The sequence below is a fragment of the Trachurus japonicus genome, chromosome 1 (assembly GCF_045865225.1).
Source record: "Trachurus japonicus isolate A0001 chromosome 1, Traja_1.0".
NCBI lineage: Eukaryota > Metazoa > Chordata > Actinopteri > Carangiformes > Carangidae > Trachurus > Trachurus japonicus.
The window spans coordinates 6,902,797-6,922,765 of record NC_140907.1 but is presented as its reverse complement, the minus strand read 5'-3'; the positions used below and the strand labels follow the sequence as shown (position 1 = coordinate 6,922,765).

Below are 19,969 nucleotides of genomic sequence, written 5' to 3'. Positions count from 1 at the left end.
CTCATTTGCTGTTGTAGGTAACAGAGACACATCAGCAGAAACCAGAGATTTTTGCGTATCCAGTTAAAAGCTCCGTACTGGGGCTTTAAGTAGGAGAGTACATCCCAATAATTATGTTTTCAAATTTCTCAATGACACTTGCGAGCCTCCTGCACAGGGACATGGGCTCCTCGGTGTATCATGATGTGAATTACACCTGCATTAAATGATGTGATACAAATCATTTGATTTTAAATGTGTTGAAAACTAAAAAATAGTACTGACCCAAGGCAGATGACCACACAGTGGTCATTAAAGATCAGACAGTCTGTTAGGTGGCCACATATAATACCCAGGGGTCCATATGGACAATCTGCTCTCCTGGAAAACTCACATTGAGAATCTTTGTAACAAACTACAGCAGAGATTGATTTTTTTTTTAGGCTGTACTGTGCTAACAAGCAGATTGTGTTGATCTTTTAAAGAGCCATTCTATTTTTTTGTACCAGGGAACATCTATGTATGGGACAGCGGATGGAAATTAGCCTGTGGCTACAATCCGGCTGGTTTACGATTTTGTTTCGTTCATGAACTTGCATTGTCCCACTTTAAATAAATTGAATTGAATTGAATTGAATTGAAATATCATCAGATATGGAATCACTGCTTGGTTTGGCAATCTCAAAATACAGCTAGAGAACAAGCTGGCCAGCATGCACAAGAACTTCTCCCATCAGGGTGAGAGTTTTGAATTCCAAAAAGCAGATCAAACCGCTTTAAGTTATCCTTTGTTCCAACCTCCATTAAGCTAGGGTTAGAGCAATTAATTAATAATAAGTATAATATAGCAAGTTAATAGAGCAATGTGCAATCTAACTTATTAACTCTTCATACCTTTTTAAGCCAGCGTCTTGTGTGTCAGTGTGGATACCTTTTATGTGATATTGTAGATTTGTGTTGTTTTCTGTTTTTATGGACAATTATGTTTTACTGTGGTAATGTGATAATGTCTTTTTTTTTGTACATTTTACTTTACTTTAAAGAAGTTTATATTGAGATGTAAAGTCTTCATCTATATCATACTGGCCCAGTGATAACAGTGGGATCCCTCCCTGGGACTCATGCATGTTTTTTGACTGTTGGGTTGAGGATGTCTCCTGAAGCTGATCAGTGGTGCTTTCTTGTTGTTTTTAGTCTTGGAGAGATCAGCAGCAAAGCTTATGGCAGTTCATCGATGCTGCGCATGTTGCGCCTGCTGCGGTTCGTGCGGCTGCTTCGCTTCATGCCCAACCTGAGGCGACAGCTGCTGGTGCTGGTCAACACCATGAAGGAGGGGAGACTACTCTACCAGCTGCTTATATATGTCATCCTCATATTCAGGCATGTGCACACACCAAATCCTTTTGTTTTGTCAGTAGACACCTGTCCCATGACTATGCTGTGATGAGGTGTGATTGTCTCTCTGCAGCGTGGTGGGAAGGACCCTGTTTGGAGGGAAATTCAAGTTCCAGACCGAGGACGGACAAACCATCACCAGACGTATGAACTTTGACTCCCTCCACTGGTCCATGGTCACTGTGTTCCAGGTCAGCTCCATCATCACACTGTCTCTGCATCAATCTGTCTGTCTTTTGTTCTCTATTACGAAACCAATCAACCAACCATGAGGGACATCCCACCCAATTCGGTCAGGATGTCCCTTATGGACTGACCAAACTAGAGAGCTCTATCAGTGACCGGCTCCTTCACTCAAAATGTGTGAAGGAGTGTTAACACAGGTCCTTCCTCCCTGCAGTTGTAAGACTCCACCAACAAAAGCTGTTCTCTGCACTAAACATGATTGGACTGGAATGTGTATAGAAAAGAATATACTGTGTATATAATCTTTTCTTTTCTTATTCTTATTATTTATTAATCATACTCTCTTACTTGTTATTCATTATTTGTGCAAAACATTTCTGTGCTTTTGTCTGCTGCTGCAACCTTGTAAATTTCCCCACTGTGGGACAAATGAAGTATTATCTTATCTTATCTTATCTTATCCTGTCCTATCCAGGTCCTGACGGAGGAGGACTGGAACCTGGTGCTATACGATGCTGTGGCTGCAACCTCCCTGTGGGCGTTTCTCTACTTTTTCGTTATCATTTTGGTCGGGAAACATGTCCTCCTCAATATCATGGTGGGCATCGTGGTCAAGAGCTTCCAGACCGAGGTGAGACCACCTCTGCTCTGCAGGAGGGTGATGTTTTATCAGTTATTGAATACCACACCCAGCCGGTCTTTGAGGCACCTGCATACACCCTCATGTCAAACTCTGTTCATTTCAGCGCCTTCCAGATAAAGACAGAAGCTCCTCTCCACCCGACCAGACATTTGAGCAAGATGTAAATTCCTCAAATATTTCCCCAAATATATCCACATTTCAACCGACACCTTCACTCAACTCCACCTCATGTTGTCTCAGGGTTCCTCTACGTCTGGACCCAGGAGCCCCAGAATGACCAATGCCACCCCTCTACGGAACAACAAGGTGAGTTACTCAGAGCAGTGGTTTGGGATTTTTGCATTTAATTCTAAGCAATGTTTTGTTGGAGGACCACTCCTCTGTGGTGGTTCCTGCTGATTCATGTAACTGTTCACATGCACAGACATCTCTGAGCTGGACTGGCAGAGCGCTGGACTGGTGCAGACAACACAAAGACTGGTCCTTCTTCATGTTTTCCCCACACAACAGGTAGGTCTGATTGGATGCTTGTTGAATCTAATGTGCTCAACACTCTTACTTCAGATCAAGAAACCTCCCATGTGTTTATGTTTGTGTTTAGGTTCCGTGTCCTGTGCCAACGTCTGGTCTCCCACAAGATGTTTGACTTTGTCATCCTGTTCTTCATCCTCCTGAGTTGTGTCACCATCACCATGGAGAGGCCCGGGATAGACCCAGCAGGCACGGTGAGACACACATAACATGCCTGACCTGTGTGTGTGCGCATCCACTCAAACACACATGAGTATATCATAATGAATCTCCTCTTCCCTCCAGGAGCGCTGGATCCTAAAAACATCCAACTACGTCTTCACTGCCGTCTTCCTAGTGGAGATGATTTTCAAGGTGAACACCAGTTTGAATGACTTTTCTGACCCCAGCTGACGTCAGATCGGTCTCCTTTGGTTTTTATCATTTTAGATTGTCTTAATTAATCTCATTTCAAGCTGATTTTCATTCATATTCTTCAAAAATAATGTTTTAGTTTTAAGTGCGTCAATGTGTTACTTTCACACCAGGTTGTAGCACTTGGCCTGCTGTACGGGAAGGAGAGCTACTGCCACTCGGCCTGGAACACCATGGACGGCACGTTGGTGATCTTGTCCTTGGTCGGCATCATCGTCCCTCTGGCCACCCGCAGTAAAACCAACAGTCTGGGAATCTTCAAGGTGTTCCGTCTGCTGAGAGCCTTCCGCCCTCTGAGGTGCATCATCTATTTATGTTACGCGCTCAGTCTGTGTGGAGATTCAGTCTGATTTCCTGCTCTAGTGTGTGTTCAGTTGTGCGTGTGTGCTGGCTTTAACAAATATCCGTCTGTTTGTGCGTTCCAGGTTGATCAAGCGAGCCCCGAAACTGAGACTGGCCGTGGAGGCTCTGATGGCCTCCTTCAAACCACTTGGGAACATCGCCCTCATTTGCTGCACCTTTTTCTTTTTCTACGGTGTCCTGGGAGTGCAGGTACACACACAGACACACGCATAAACACACAGATACGGATGTGGACAAAATTGTTGGGACCCTTTTGTTAAAGAAAGAAAAACCCACAATTGACCTTGCTAGCCCGTCAAGCTTCTTGACACCGACAGTGTGTCAACACGGGGAGAAATACACCGGTGCATGTCAGTGACTCTTTTTGGACCAATATCTGTGCGATATCCTCCAGATCAAAATACTACGACACTACGACTATCAAGGCGAAAGCATACCGGTCCTCTAGAAAAAGAGATTGTAAGAAATACAAAACTTGAAATTCTCAAAGTTTCTCAAAGATGGCGGCGCGCACGGACGCAGCGGCTCTGCGCTCCCTGTTATCTCGTTACCTCGTATTTTCTGCGGTGTGGCTGTTTTTGTATGAATGCGACTGTGTGAGTGGAGACACTCTCCTACACACAATCCGAACTGTGGGCTCTGGGTTTCTCAAGTCGGACGGAGATTACAAGCGGTTTCCAGCGGTCGCACAAGATCCCTGAGGATATAGCCAGAACATCTGGCTCTCCATGGCTTGTGGTCGGGCCGGCGAGGAGGCGCCGCCAGTGGAGGCATCGCAAACAGAAGCGGGGATGCAGAGGGGGCCTGCTAGCCAGGCTAGCGCGGTGGCCGCACAGACCACCAATTCCGAGCATTTTCCTGACCAACGCCAGGTCCATCATCCACAAGACAGACAAACTGAAGTTGCTGCTGGCAAGTAACAACACAATTCGGGACTGCTGTGTGATTATAATCTCAGAATCATGGCTACATCCGCTCATCCCCGACACCGCTGTTCAGCTACCGGACCGCAGCCTGCATCGTCAGGACAGAAACACAGACTCCGGTAAGTGTAAAGGAGGGGGACTCTGCATCTACACACACACCGACTGGTGCACAAACAGTAGAGTTGTTTTCACACACTGTTGCCCAGACTTGGAGGCCATCTCTGTTGTGTGTAGACCCTTTTACCTTCCCAGAGAGCTAACGGTGGCTATCATTACAGCTGTTTACATCCCTCCGGATGCTAACACTAGCATAGCCCTCTCGCTACTGTATGATGCCATTACTAAACAGATGCGTGACCACCCAGATGGTTTCTTTGTTGTTGCTGGGGACTTTAACAGAGCCTGCCTGAAGTCGGTGCTACCAAGATTTGTTCAGTATGTGAATTATCCCACCAGAGGAGAGAACACTCTAGACCTGGTCTACTCCAACTGGAAACAGGCATATAAGACTGTTCCCCTTCCCCATCTTGGCATGTCTGACCACCTCTCCCTGCTCCTCGTCCCTGCCTACATTCCCCTCTGGAAGAAAACCAAGCCGGTGACAAAGTCTATCAAAGTCTGGCCTAAGGGAGCTCTTGACCAGCTGCAGGACTGTTTCCAAAACACAGACTGGAACATATTCGAACACCAGGAGCTCCAGGAACGCACGGACACTGTCCTTTGTTACATCAAGCACTGTAAAGACACTGTCACTGTGACCAAGCAGGTCCGGGTCTATCCGAACCAAAAACCATGGATGACCCCTGCTTTTATGGCACTCCTGAAGGCCAGGACAGGTGACAGTGCTCTGTACAGTGCTGCAAGATCTGACCTCAGGCAAGGGATTAAAGCACCAAAGGGGAGTATAGGAAGAAGGTGGAGTCGCACCTAGAGGACAACGACACTAGGCGGGTGTGGCAAGGGATCCAGCACCTGACTAACTACAAAGGCTCCTCATCAGCAGTGGCAGCTGGCGGCATGGACATTTCACTTGCAGAAGAACTCAACCACTTCTTCGCCCAGTTTGAGACTTCCAGACCTCAATCTTCTCCAGTCCCCCAGCAGCGACCTACAGGGCAAACCGGTCGACTGAGGACGCCGTGCCAACAGTTCTCCACACAGCTCTGAAACACCTGGAGCTCCCAGGAACCTACGTCAGGCTGTTGTTTGTTGACTACAGCTCGGCTTTCAACACCATTGTTCCTGACATCCTGGTGGAGAAGCTGGCAGGCCTTAACTTCTCCCCCCTCATCTGCTCCTGGATTAAGAGCTTCCTGACCAACCGGCCGCAGGTTGTCACGGTGGATCAGGTCCACTCATCCACTCTGTCGCTCAGCACTGGCTCCCCCCAGGGCTGCGTGCTGAGCCCCCTCCTGTACACCCTTTACACCTCGGACTGTACTCTGAAACACCCCACAAATTCCATCATCAAGTTCGCTGACGACACGGCTGATCACGGGAGGTGACGGGTCAGCCTACAGGCAGGAGATCGGGACACTGGCGGAGTGGTGCACCAGAAACAACCTGGTGCTAAACAGCACCAAGACCAAGGAGATGGTCATGGATTTCAGGAGGAGGAGAGGGGACCATGCCCCACTTACCATCAACGGGGAGGGTGTGGAGAGAGTGGCCTCCTTTAAGTTCCTGGGGGTATACATCCAGGATGACCTCAGCTGGACGACCAACACATCGGCACAGATTAAGAAGGCGCAGCAGAGACTCCACTTCCTACGGGTGCTGCAGGCAAGAGGGCTCTGCAGAGGGTAACCAGGACTGCAGAAAAGATCATCGGCTGCTCTCTGCCCAGCTTGGAGGATATAGCCAGCTACCGGTGCCTGAGCAGAGCTCGGACAATCTCTGCGGCTGTCAGAACCCTGAACCTGTCACTCAATCCATCTGTTTCTCATGGGTCGCATTGAGCACAAGGTCTCACACAAAGCTAATTCTGGGGTTACTGTAGCCGGAATTGCAATATAGGAGTGCTTCTGATGTTTTATGTGTGACTAGATATTTAGGGTACATTTTAGTACCTTCTTGTTTTTATTTATTAAAGGGCCGTCCATGGGTTGCTGTAAATTTCGTCATGCATTGTATGATGACAGTAAAGTATATTCTATTCTATTCTCTCTACTGCCCCACACTCCAGTCCAGAGTATGTGGCGGTAAGTAGGGCTGAACGATTTATTGTTTTCTGATCGAAATTGTGATTTTAGACAACACGATCATGTGATCGCAAAAGCTGCAATTTTTTGCAATGCTCCTGACCGACCCAGGATCTGTTGTTAAGACAGTTAAGACACGGAGATGATATCATCCAGGTCAGAGGTTAGCAGGTCAACCTACAGACCCCGGATGTTGATAACAGTTAACCTCGGACTCAGAGGGGAATAGCACTAGCGTATCATAACAAAATATTGGTGAAATGAACAAGTTTTGCAGCAGATAATGTGTTATTTAGAGGCTGCATTCCGGTGCCCTATAGACTCTCACTATACGGATACGCGGCTCTCAGCTGGATCTGATTTCGTCGGAACGACTTGTAATGACACCAAAGTTATCTGGGTCAGTAAATAATCATATTTTATACTAGAAATAAGGTCCAGATTGTAAAAAACAGCAATTCCCCTTTAAAGTGACCTTTGTCCATTGAGGATGTCATAACTGTCTCACTTTAATGCAGCTGACAAACAGTAACTGTCTCTGCTCTGTCTGTAGCTGTTCAAAGGGATGTTCTACGACTGTGTGGGGGAGGACATTAGTAACATCACCAACAAGAGTGACTGCCTGTCAGCCAGCTACCGCTGGGAGAGAAAGACGTACAACTTTGACAATCTGCCTCAGGTGACGTACACAATATACACTCAAAACAGGTCAAATGTTCCAAACCAATCGGCAGATGTGGATCCAGATGCAAATAAACAAAACCTTGATGGGTGACATATTCAGCCATGTAACACTGCATTATGTAATAATTCCGCATTATGTAATAATGTAATATATTTTCATGTCTTTATGTTATAACGCCGCATTTTGTAATAATCTGCCACATTACTTACATTGTAATTACATAGTGTATTTTAGTGTACTTACAGGTCCTTGTTACACTTGTAATAAGAAATGCTTGTTACAATACTTTGTCAAAGTGGCCTCTCTCTTTGGGGAAGGGGTACATATGCAAGAAAAATGGGTGAAACCACAACCCATGTTGCCTGGGCAAACTTTTCCATCAATCTTCCTCCTGCCTCTTGAGTCTTGGAACATGTATGCTGTTACACAACTTAGTATATGTAACAGTTGTGTTAATACACCGTTGTTACTCTTTGATACAGTGGAATGAGCACATTAAAATAAAGTGTACCTGCTGAGGTACCTCAGTTCTTACACATTAACTGCAATAACCAGTGTCTTCGATAGTGTACCACGTGTGCTGTTACACAACTTAGTATATGTAACAGTTGTGTTAGTACACACTTGTTACTCTTTGATACAGTGAAATAAGCACATTAAAATAAAGTGTACCTGGGTCGGGATACCTCAACTCTTATAAATTAACTGCGATAACCAGTGTCTTCGGTCTTGTACCACTTATGCTGTTTCACAACTTAGTCTATGTAACAGTTCTGTTAGTACACCTTTGTTACTCTTTGATACAGTGGAATGAGCACATTAAAATAAAGTGTACCTGCTAGGATACCTCAGTTCTTACACATTAACTGCAATAATCAGTGTCTTCGATAGTGTACCACGTGTGCTGTTACACAACATAGTCTATGTAACGATTGTGTTAGTACACCTTTGTTACTCTTTGATACAGTGGAATGAGCACATTAAAATAAAGTGTACCTGCTAGGATACCTCAGTTCTTACACATTAACTGCAATAATCAGTGTCTTCGATAGTGTACCACGTGTGCTGTTACACAACTTAGTATATGTAACGATTGTGTTAGTACACACTTGTTACTCTTTGATACAGTGGAATAAGCACATTAAAATAAAGTGTACCTGCTACATACTTACATGTTACATCATGCAGAAACTCTAAGAGTTGGTGTTGACCTTGGTACTCGAGTATTTTTTACATATAAACCAATAACTAGAATAGCATTTTTTCAGAAAATGAGAAAATGCTGGATAACTCAATTCATATGGAACTGAAAACATCATCAGCAATCTGTATGCATAAAACACACACTCAAAAAAATGCATTTCAGTGTTCCTTTATTGTGCATTTTGAACAATATTGTCAGTACCACATCTGCCGAACTTGTGTTATGCTGTGCAGCAATTTGCCTGCATCAAACTGCATCGAACATAAATTGAAAAATAGGCAAGTGACTTAATGAGTAATTTCACTGTAAATTGACACATAGCCCTGTTGTTCAAGCTCACCACATGTAGCTCATAGGGAAAAAGAAGACTGCACTGCCCTGGCAGTGCGTGGGCCGATGCAAAGCTACACAGTCAGTCAATGAAACGTATAGAAACTCCCCAAAAAACCACAAGGCTTGATCTTTTCCTGTCTTTTAATGGAGTCCTCTATTTCTCCTCCATAAAACTGAAATGATCACAGAAACACAATTTACTTACAGTACTTACAGTAGCATTGCATGAATACACTTCAATTAGCATCCAGATTAACAAAATGAAAAGAGTTAGCATAGACTGAAAGCTAGCAAGGTATATTTACCGAAAACATAACTAATCATGTCTTAATTACAAAAATACACAATCATGTAACACTATTGACATATTCTACTCACAGATAGACATTCCCCAAGGCAAAAGCGTCCAACAATATTATTTAGCAGTCTGTTTAGCCGTCTGTGCTCACTTTTACACCCGAGCATGAGAAGTGAGCATGCAACAGAAAAAACACAACATAGCTGGACTTGACGAGCCGAGCGCTCACTTCGACGCGGTTTCTCTGAACCAAAGAGAAGACCACTCACTCGGACGTGGTTTCTTTGAACCAAAGCCCTATACTTTTTAAACCTGCTTAATTATCAACTCATGAACTTTAACTTAACATTTTAACTTTTTTAACCCTCAAAGACAGTAGTACAAAGACACTGGTTATTGCAGTTAATTTATAAGAGTTGAGGTATCCCAACCCAGGTACACTTTATTTTAATGTGCTTATTTCACTGTATCAAAGAGAAACAAGTGTGTACTAACACAATCGTTACATATACTAAGTTGTGTAACAGCACACGTGGTACACTATCGAAGACACTGATTATTGCAGTTAATGTGTAAGAACTGAGGTATCCCAGCAGGTACACTTTATTTTAATGTGCTCATTCCACTGAATCAAAGAGTAACAACGGTGTATTAACACAACTGTTACATATACTAAGTTGTGTAACAGCATACATGTTCCAAGACTCAAGAGGCAGGAGGAAGATTGATGGAAAAGTTTGCCCAGGCAACATGGGTTGTGGTTTCACCCATTTTTCTTGCATATGTACCCCTTCCCCAAATAGTCCAGTCATTTTATGAGAAAAGGTTAAACAAATTGCAACAGAAGCAAACTCAACTGATTTTGTATCCTCAACATGTCCTGAATGAGGGAAAAAAAGCCCTGAAGAATCCCATTAGGGGAAAGTTTAGAAAAACACCCAAACATATCCCATTTATACGCATACCGTAGATGACCATTTAGTAGCCCGGGCGTTTAATATGCTAAATCGACTTGGACCCCAGGCGTTTATAAGAACCAGGCGTGTATTTGCAACAGGCTACAATTTATTTTTGCAATGAGCAGCACCAGACCATCATGCAAAGAACAAGGATTTCACCATAGGACCACTGGAACAAAACTACTTTTTTCCCCGACACATGTTTATTGACATCAGACAATAAATACAAAGACAGTTTGTCTGTGTTACGGCGACACAGGGAGCTGATCAGAGCAGCCAATCAGATCAGTGTTATGAACGATAGCGGGAGGAGGGAAGGTGGGGGGTCGATCGCGGTCATTTCAGCACTGTACATTAGCGCATTTATCTATTTGTCTTTGTCGTCCAGCGCAACCTGTCCCGCTAGCGCACCTGTGTTTGTGTGTCTGTGTCTGTGTGTGTCCGCCTGCATGCGAGAGAGAGAGAGCGGGAGGAGGGGCTGACTGACAGAGGTAGGAGTCGCTGTTGAAAAAAACTTTTTTTTTCTGTGCAAGACTGGTAAACACTTAATCGCCCGGGCGTTTAATTGAACCGGCGTTTATTATGCCAAATGAGCTCGGACCCCGGCGGCTGTTAGAGCACAGGCGCGTATTTGCACGCGGGCGATTATTTGGTCATCTACGGTATAACATTTTTTTCACATGAATAGGGTAACATTTTTAACCTTTAGATATCTCCATGAAAATTACTGAGTTGATTACTTACATTAAGACAAACAAAAAATGTATTACAAGTTTTTTGAAATTCTTTGTTAACATGAGCAAATGTGCATAAATTTGCATAAATCTGCATAAATTCAGCCGTTTTGATGGCACATGTATATATGAAGTTACTGTGGTGATACGGGCATGAAAATTGGAGTGAGTTGACTCCATCGGCCAACCGACAAGTTGACCACTTTAAATTTCAAGATGACTGTAAAATCCCCTGATTCGCACAAACTGAAATACGCTGCTATGGCCGGGTTTTGGTTGATTTTTCAAGACAGCCACATCCTTAGTAGAGCAGGTATGACATGAGCCAACAGTGCATAATCCAAGAAAAAAAAAACCTTAATCGGTCAAAATTCTTGTTATCAGTTAACGGTTAATCATGTGCATCCCTACTCCTAATTGATTTGTGTAGTATGATTGTTCCTCTTGTTCTAGTCTGTGGAATTGTGTGTACCGGTATGTGTGAGTGTGGAGCGCAAGGGGCATCGTTGGTTGACGTTAAGCACAAAACCTTTGACGTTGTTATGTTTGATGCCCTGCTCTCCTTGTGCTGCTGGTGAGAAAAGGAGGAGAGAAAAAAGCTTTAATGAGAATGAAAGCTGTTACACAAGGGATGTAGCCTATTCTAATGAATAAAGTTATATTTGATTAAGTTTTGACCATCCTACTGGCTTTAGAAATGAATTCATATTTATGATCCATGCTGGTATGCTTAAAGTCAGTGTTGCTCTGATGGTCATAATGTTTTTTTTTCTAATTAAGACATCCATTTTGGTGGTTTATTACATAATGCACCAAATTATTAAATTTTCTTCATAAAAAAGTGCAACACCCGCAATTTGTAATAACTGATGCAAAATGTAACAACTTATTACAAAATGTGGCAACATTTATTACATATTGCATTCAAGATTTTTATTACAAAATGCGGCGTTATTACATAATGACGTGAAAATGTATTACATTATTACATAATGCGGTGTTACAAGCCATCATATGAATTTGTGAACTGCTAGATCCCCATGTTGACTAAACATTATTGGTCTGTCTGTTTTTTCCTGTCCAGGCTCTGCTGACCCTGTTTGTAATGTACTCCAAGGACGGCTGGGTTGCTGTCATGTACGACGGGCTGGACGCTGTGGGGGTGGATCAACGGGTACTGTGTGTTTTTTCTGACGAAGTGGTGATGAAAGGCTGGAGAAGACATGCCTGATGCTCACGCCACATTATACTGAGCCTTAGAAACAAATCAGTCTCATGATTTTCGCATGGCTTTTCCTCCTCTTCTTCTTCTACTTCTTCTTCATTTAGCCCGTGAGGAACCACAATGAGTGGATGGTGCTATTTTTCATCACCTTCATGGTCATGAGCTTCTTCCTCTTCGACATGTTTGTCGGTGTGATGGTGGACACCTTCCACGAGTGTCAGCAGAAGCAGAAGAAACGGGATGAAGCAGCACAGGTGTCGGCAGACAAACCCAGTGGTGAGGAGAGAGAGAGAGAGTCAGTCGCTCCTGTGATGTGTTACTGACATGAAACTGTTGAGGTTAGTGCAGCGGTGACTGTGATTTGTGACTGCAGAGGCTGAGGAGGAGCCGTATTACACTGACTACTCCCCGCTGCGTCGGTACATCCACACCATTTGTAAAAGCAACGCCCTGGATCACGCCATCAGTACCATAGTCATCATCAACACCCTGGTCATGGCCCTCCAGCACTATGGCCAACCTCCGGTAATGCACACACACTTACACACACACATATGCAGGCACTGTGGCTGCAACAAACTTGCATTTTTATTACATAATTCATTGAAATTCTGTTGCACTAAACCAGTTTCAAATTCAGACAGATACAAATTTAAACCTCCCTCGCACTCCCCCCGCTCGCTGACAGCTGGACAATTGTACAATTACCGATTTAGCGCGTTTAGTGTAAAACTGCACACTGGGATTCGATCCCAGACTGGAACGTAGCCCTTGCTCACGGTGCATGCTGCTCTACCAGGTGAGCTATACTTGTTCTACCTCTGAGCCAGATGCAGAGCGGGGCGGGAGCTTGTAGCACTATGCCCTCCCCTGGAGCTGTGACACGTCAACCCCAGTCTCCCTGAAACTGCCAGTTTGCGTCTGCCATTGGTTCACAGCAATTTGAAGGCAGAAAAACTCAGAAATGCAATTTTGCACTTCCTTTTCTGCTGATATGTGCTCTAACACAAAAAAAATGCCACAGGAACATGTGAAAAGCACGGAAAACACGATTTTCATGGGAGGGGGTCTTTAAAGAGACCCCGAGGAGTTTGCCTTTGCTTATAAAAAAGTCTTATATTAATGTGGATGAATCTATGTTATCCACATTTATACCATGGTCTGGGTGAATACTCAATTCTGATTGGCTGTGGGGTGTGGTGTCCATTAAAAGGTGAAAATGGACACCCATAAAGATGTTCCGGTCAAATTGCCTGATTACGTTCTAAATATTACTGCCCTGGCTCAAACGCTTGTTGGTAACCAGGGCAACGGGCACTCCATAACAACTTTTTTTCAGCGCGTCATGGCACTGGACTCTGTAAACACACAACCGGTAAGAAGTGCACTGGCCCTCTGAAAAACTTTGTGTCACGTAACATTTGAGCCGTCACCTCACCTCCCTTCACTGATCAACTATCAGGCTGTGACAGAGTCACCATGGCAACACGCTGCGGTCACAGCAGGTCCCTCTTTTTTTTCTTTTATCGCGACGAGACTTACGAAATAGTCCCCTCAGCCGCTTATTGTGAAAGACGTATGATTTTAACGGTAAAAACAACATTAAAGTATAAGTAATTGATTTAATATTTATTTATTTCGTAAGTGACCATGGTATAAGCAGGATTTGCCCTTCGAGGTGTCCGATTATCAGAAATGAATGGACTTCGCGGAAGCTTCACGTCGGACGGTTCACGCCTCCACGTCGTCCATTAATTTCTGATAATGGACACCTTGTCTGGCATGATCTCTTACTTGTTAATGGGTCCATTTTCGATAAATATAGCGTTTTGTCTTTATAGTTATTTTGTTATTATTATTGGTGATCGGCTCGTCCAGCATTTCCTAGTTTCGGTTTCCCGGACGCTGCACGGCGGGTCATGGGAATAACGCCGCTGGATCGCCGTTTATGGCAGGAACTACAACGTTATCTGATCGCCTTCGAACCTCCGACTTTAATTCTTGATGAATGAAAACATTCTTGGCAAATGTTTCGCTTTCCTTCGTCTTTTGCCGGTCCATGAATTTCACCGTGTGTGCGGAGGCTCATGGGAAATGTAGTGTGGAAACATTTCGCTAACCAAAACTCCTCGTTGTCCCTTTAAACTCGGTTTAGTTTTTACTTAACAAAGTAAAATTGAAATCTGTTGCATCAGAACTTTGAAGTCCAGTCTAAACTGTGATCTCTGGTTATCTTTCAAGATTCAAGATTCTTTATTTGTCACATGCATAGTTAAAGTGTACACATAAAACAAGCAGTGAAATGAAATCCTGACTACACTCCCCAGACTGTGCTGTCCCTCAAATAAAAACATGTTAAAAGAAGTTGTAAATATAAATAACAAACTTAAAATATAAACAAGGTTAGAAAATAATTCCATTAGTGCAGCAAGTAGGCAATTCAGTATAAAAACATCCAAGTTTAAAATGCAGATCTCAGTATAAAAACGTCCAAGTTTAAAAAGCAGATCAAGTGCAAACCAAAGGGCATAAAGTGCAAAGGGCAAAAGGGTTAGAGAGATAGAGAGATGCTCATGGCATGTTCTGATTCATTCTGCAAGCTGAGGAGGTTTAACTCTTGCAACGGCTCTTTGTGTGTGTTGTCAGTGGGTGGAGATGCTGGTAGAGAGGAGCTTCTACGTCTTCACCATCATCTTGGTGATGGAGATCCTGCTGAAGCTCACAGCCTTCGGCCTCAGGAGATACACCGCCTCCTTGTAACATGCTAGAATTAGTGAGAACTCAACTTCTGAGCTCGTTTCCATGTGTTAGGTATAGTTACCATAATGTGTGTGTGTGTGTTGTGTAGATGGAACCTGATGGACATCGCCGTGGCCTTGATTTCCATAGTCAGTATCTCCCTCAAGAGTATGAACATGAAAGCATCTTTTTTCAGTCCCAGCATCCTCAGAGTGTGCAGAGCACTAAGACTAGTACAGGGTACACACACACACACACACACACACACACACACACACACACACACACACACACACACACACACACACACACACACACACAGAACAAGTTGAAATTGAATGAATTCTGGAGGTGTGTAGTGTGTGAGTGTGTGAACAGCTCTTGTGTCTCTCCAGTGCTGAAAGCCAAGAAAATAGAACTCCTCCTGAGGACAATCATTATGACGCTGTCGCAGGTAAACACACAAACACACACACAATGTGGAGTTGATTGATTGTAAGTGTAGAGTTAATCATTTTTTTGATTAACTTGGTTAATCAGTTTCTTTTATTGATTCCAGGTTGGAAATATTTGTGTGCTCTTTTTTTTCGTCTTCTTCATCTACGCTGTCTTGGGAGTGGAGCTCTTTGGCAACCTAGGTCAGTCTCTCTCTCTCTCTCTCTCACACACACACACACACACACACACACACACACACACACACACAGCCACACACACATGCAGATCCCATGTTTCCACAGTGTAGTCAAACTCAATCTGATGCTGTTCGCATATTTCAAACTATTCTGTGAGTCCAACACACATCTGAAGGAATTTAATTGTTCACTGTGCAGAAGAACAAATCCTACCGTGTGTGTGTGTGTGTGTGTGTGTGTGTCATGCTGTGTGTTGTCTGTTAACCAGAGTGCAGCAAAGAACACCCCTGCCTAGGTTTACATGGACACTTCAACTTCAGGCACTTTGGCATGGCCCTGCTCACACTCTACCAAGCGTGTACCGGAGACAACTGGAGCGGGATCATGAAAGTCTGTATACACACACACACACACACACACACACACACACACACACACACACACACACACACACACACACACACACACACACACAACTTTATAACACCATTGTTTTTCTATATTCTTGCTCTTTTTTCAGTTTCTAATGGTATTTTTGCTACTACTCGTTGTCAGTAGGGGTGTAACGGTACACACAAGTCACGGTTCGGTACGTACCTCGGTTCGGGGGTCACAGTTCAGTACGGGTTCGGTACAACAGACACTAATTGAATGTAAAGCTAAAATCTTATAAACGTTTTAAAAAAGAATATAAAATAAAACAAGTACATTAGGAGTGTTATAATGCCATTCATTAATTCTAGAAGAAAAAAACTTGACTTGTCAACTGGCAACTATTATATTAAAAAAAAAAGAAACAAACATCAATGTTGGTTTACACAGTTAATTTAGACTAGATGCCAGTTACTTTGGTGATGTTTCTGGTCCTGTCTGTGTTCATGTCAAGAGGCTTAAAAGCAGGTGGTGTTTAGCTCAGTTGGTAGAATAGAGTAAAGTAGAGTAGAGAATACTTCATTCATCCCTAGGAGGGAAATTCAAATTAATCTTGTAGCTCACATGACAATGACACAAAAAAGAAAGAAAGATGGAGCAGGACCGCCGGATGGAGCAGGACCGCCGGATGGAGCAGGGCCGCCGGATGGAGCAGGGCCGTCGGATGGAGCAGGACCGCCGGATGGATCAGGACCGCCGGATGGATCAGGACCGCCGGATGGATCAGGACCGCCGGATGGAGCAGGACCGCCGGATGGAGCAGGGTCGTCGGATGGAGCAGGACCGCTGGATGGATCAGGATCATTGGTGGAGGGGCCAAATCATTTTGCTTATCTGCCCCACTACTATATTCCTCCATCTTGCAGTAAGGAGAGAGGAGCCGTCCACCACCGCTGCTTTCCTGGTCAGTCAAGGTGCTATGAAGTGGATGATCCAGGCCGTCCAGAATTGCCTCCTCCTTCTTCAGTGCTCTAGTGCCTCAGGATGTTTAGTCTGTATCCTAGCAACAACTTCATGGAGAACTTCAAATGGAACTTAAGCAGTTGCCATTGGGTGGGATGTACAAGTGTTGTTATGATTCAAAAAATAAAATAAATGTCTACTTTCTGAGTCTTCACCAATATCTCCAGCTCTTCATCACTCTTGTTGGGCAGAGAGTTGATATTTCCAATGATGACTGACCTAAGAAAGGACCGATAGGACATCTCCACCTCCCAGCCTTTAACGTTGCACCAGCAGCAGCACAACAACCACCACAAAAGCACCTCTTCAGATCATCTGAGGACAGGATGGTGGTGTCCTCCAGATTTGTCCATTTTCAATGAAAGAAGCTCATCTCTGAAGAATCTCTTCTCCCCACAGAAGCATCCATCAGTAGATAACAAAAAACACAACAAAAATAAAGCAAATGTTGAGTAAAAACTCAAAAACTCAGAGCTACCAGACTTTGCTGCTCCCAGTTGAAGCGCATGTTCCGGAACCTTTCAAGCACCCGCCCAATGTGCTGAGGCTATAGTCCTCACTGCAGGCGGCCCCGGTTTGAATCCCGTGCCGAGCGGTCCTATCCTGCATGTCATTCCCCACCTCTCTGCCTCCCATTTCCTGTCTCTCTCAACTCTCCTATCCAATAAAGGTGAAAAAAGACCAAAAAAATACTTAAAGGTGATAGCTACAAGTTTAATTCCTTCTGGCCAGTAGGTGTAGAACTCACACTGCCTGCTCTCGCTCCAACCTTCCATTTTACTGGTTGCCAGTTACAGCAGTAGCTAAAGTTCTAATGCTGTTGCCACAGAGATCATTCCATGCCGACGTTGCCAATGTAACCAGATGTAAATATTTATATATTTCGGACCCGCCAAAATTTATTAAACAATTATTTATATACTATTTTTAAAAATTTCAGTAAAATTAATACTTTTATTCTGCACCCCTCTAGACATTCTGTGGATGCATTATTTTTGAAAAATTAATCCTTTTGATAAAAAAGTTGTAGCTATAAAAAAAAAAAAAAGAGGCTTAAAAGCAGCGGGATAAGTTATTGCACACCACTTGTCTTTTTCCTTGCGCCAATGATTTAGCCTAGAAATCTAGCTGCACCCTAGCGGCAGCAAATCTATTTGCTCCGTAGGTGGGTCTAGAAATGAGCCATAGGAACTTTTTGAGTCTCTAACACCGTTTGTGTTGACCAATCACAGCGCTCTATCTGTTTAGAGAGTCGTTGGGCGGGGTTAACGCGATGACGGCATACATTTTAATTGGCTTGTCAGGCTAACGTCATCCTGCTCTTTGCTCTGATTGGTCGTAGCGCTACCCTATTGCGTGCAGAGGCAGTTTGAAAGACAGCCTTCATCCCGCCCCCTGGATTGAGCCGAGGTCTACCGGTCGTTGCCAGACTAGACATGTTAATGATATAGTCTGGCTTGTCAGGCTACCAATGATCGACATATCGGGGTGAACATGCGCTAACGTGTTTGATGCGTTTCTAGCGACACACTGCGCATCCGTTAAATAGCGCCAACGGACTTTGTCGCGAGCTGCTTTACAGAGTCTATGGTCGCGAGCCGTCGCCGTTGTGTTTCATTGAGAAGCCACACAGTGACATAAATGAGGCAGGCAGCTCTCCTCACTAACTTCACACTCTCATCAGTTCTCTTTTTCGTCTGTTGTGACAGTTGCTGGCAGCTTTTAGGCTCATTACTGCCACCTAGATTGGAGTGACCCCCATACCGTGACGGCACGGGACAAATAGATATAGCTACCGTTACACCCCTAGTTGTCAGTAAACAGTTTTTAGTTGTTTTTTGTTTCGCTTCTCTGAATCTCGTTCTGTGTTTCTGTTTGACTGCAGGACACGTTGAGGAAGTGTCGCCCAGGTGACGTCAGCTGCCTCAACTACCTGTCCTGGGTCTCTCCCATCTTCTTTACCACCTTTGTGATGATGGCCCAGTTTGTGCTGGTGAACCTGGTGGTGGGGGCCATCATGCAGGCGCTGGAGGACAGCTACAAGGTACAGACAAACACCACGGTTACAGTCACCCCGATAGCTTTGTTTCAAGATTTCATCATCATACGATCTTAACATGAGACACTACAAGTGGGGGAATAGGGTAAAAATTTAGACTAACAGATATCAAAGTTTCCATATCCAAAGTTTATTACTTACATTAAGAAAATTAATTTTCGTATTACAAGTTTTGTCAGATTTTATGTTTAAATTTGTAAATGAGGCAATATCTAATTAAATATGCAGTAATTTACATTTCCAGAACAGAAATCTGAACAATGGATAAAGCTACTTTCAAAATTCTTGTTTTATTTTGTTGACATAGTAGAGTCAATAGTTTTTACAGAGGGGATTTTGGAGTTTGGAGTTTTTATCACTCTGTAAATGAGAAAATACTATCACCAGCCCCCCCCCCACTTAAGATGAGATTTACAAAGGAGCAGATTTACACTTAAAAATGATGTGCAGTCCAGTGTTTTACATGGATGGTAGTTTTTTCCCCCAAACCAACCAAACCTGTTTCTCTTAGGAGGACGACCAGCAGCAAAGTGAGCCCCACTCCCCACAATCTCATGAGGATGGCCAGCAGTGGATTGAGCCCCGCCCCTCCTCCAAAGAGTCTCAGGAGGACGGCCAGTAGCAAAACAAGCCCCCCCAACTCCACCTGAGTCTTAGTAGCAAAGCTGCACACTGCAAACCTCGACTTTGTAAAATGGTACTATATTATTTTAGGTTAACAAAATGCAATGAGTGAAAAAATAGTCAGTAAACAGATAATTATAGTATTATGTAACATAACCAAATATTGTGAGATCTCTGTAAAGTATGCCATTACAGTAGTTTCCCACTGTCTGTTTTAGCTGTTTGGAGATAAACAGTGTAGGAGCCAGATTGGTTATTTTCTTTGTTAATGAGAGTTGTACAGTGCCAATAGGTGGCGGTATCTGTTCAGGCCATTGCTTTGATTCTATATAGGTAGGTGGGTTAATCAGCGCAGGTGCGCACGCTGGGGAATCCATACGGTTTTTGACCGTGCCATGGTGTGTAACGCCGCAGGTCAGAGTATTGTGTGTTATTGTGATA

General features: G+C 43.8%; 1 protein-coding gene across 1 annotated transcript in view; it reads left to right on the top strand.

Moving 5' to 3' along the window:
* Positions 1–19,526, top strand: part of LOC146991321 (voltage-dependent T-type calcium channel subunit alpha-1I-like) — a gene marked incomplete at its 5' end in the record, with an annotated part of 34,268 nt that extends 14,742 nt beyond the window's left edge. The window contains 21 exons of the mRNA XM_085788854.1: positions 1,174–1,389; positions 1,448–1,565; positions 2,036–2,191; positions 2,307–2,363; positions 2,444–2,509; positions 2,574–2,713; positions 2,805–2,928; positions 3,020–3,088; positions 3,262–3,446; positions 3,574–3,700; positions 7,192–7,317; positions 11,936–12,025; positions 12,181–12,375; positions 12,458–12,601; positions 14,723–14,832; positions 14,925–15,055; positions 15,211–15,269; positions 15,375–15,453; positions 15,719–15,840; positions 18,731–18,889; positions 19,416–19,526. Of these exons, the coding sequence (XP_085644980.1) occupies positions 1,174–1,389; positions 1,448–1,565; positions 2,036–2,191; positions 2,307–2,363; positions 2,444–2,509; positions 2,574–2,713; positions 2,805–2,928; positions 3,020–3,088; positions 3,262–3,446; positions 3,574–3,700; positions 7,192–7,317; positions 11,936–12,025; positions 12,181–12,375; positions 12,458–12,601; positions 14,723–14,832; positions 14,925–15,055; positions 15,211–15,269; positions 15,375–15,453; positions 15,719–15,840; positions 18,731–18,889; positions 19,416–19,526 (2,584 nt within the window). The remainder of the gene's footprint in view (positions 1–1,173; positions 1,390–1,447; positions 1,566–2,035; positions 2,192–2,306; positions 2,364–2,443; positions 2,510–2,573; positions 2,714–2,804; positions 2,929–3,019; positions 3,089–3,261; positions 3,447–3,573; positions 3,701–7,191; positions 7,318–11,935; positions 12,026–12,180; positions 12,376–12,457; positions 12,602–14,722; positions 14,833–14,924; positions 15,056–15,210; positions 15,270–15,374; positions 15,454–15,718; positions 15,841–18,730; positions 18,890–19,415) is intronic.
* Between the last annotated feature and the right edge of the window lie 443 nt (positions 19,527–19,969).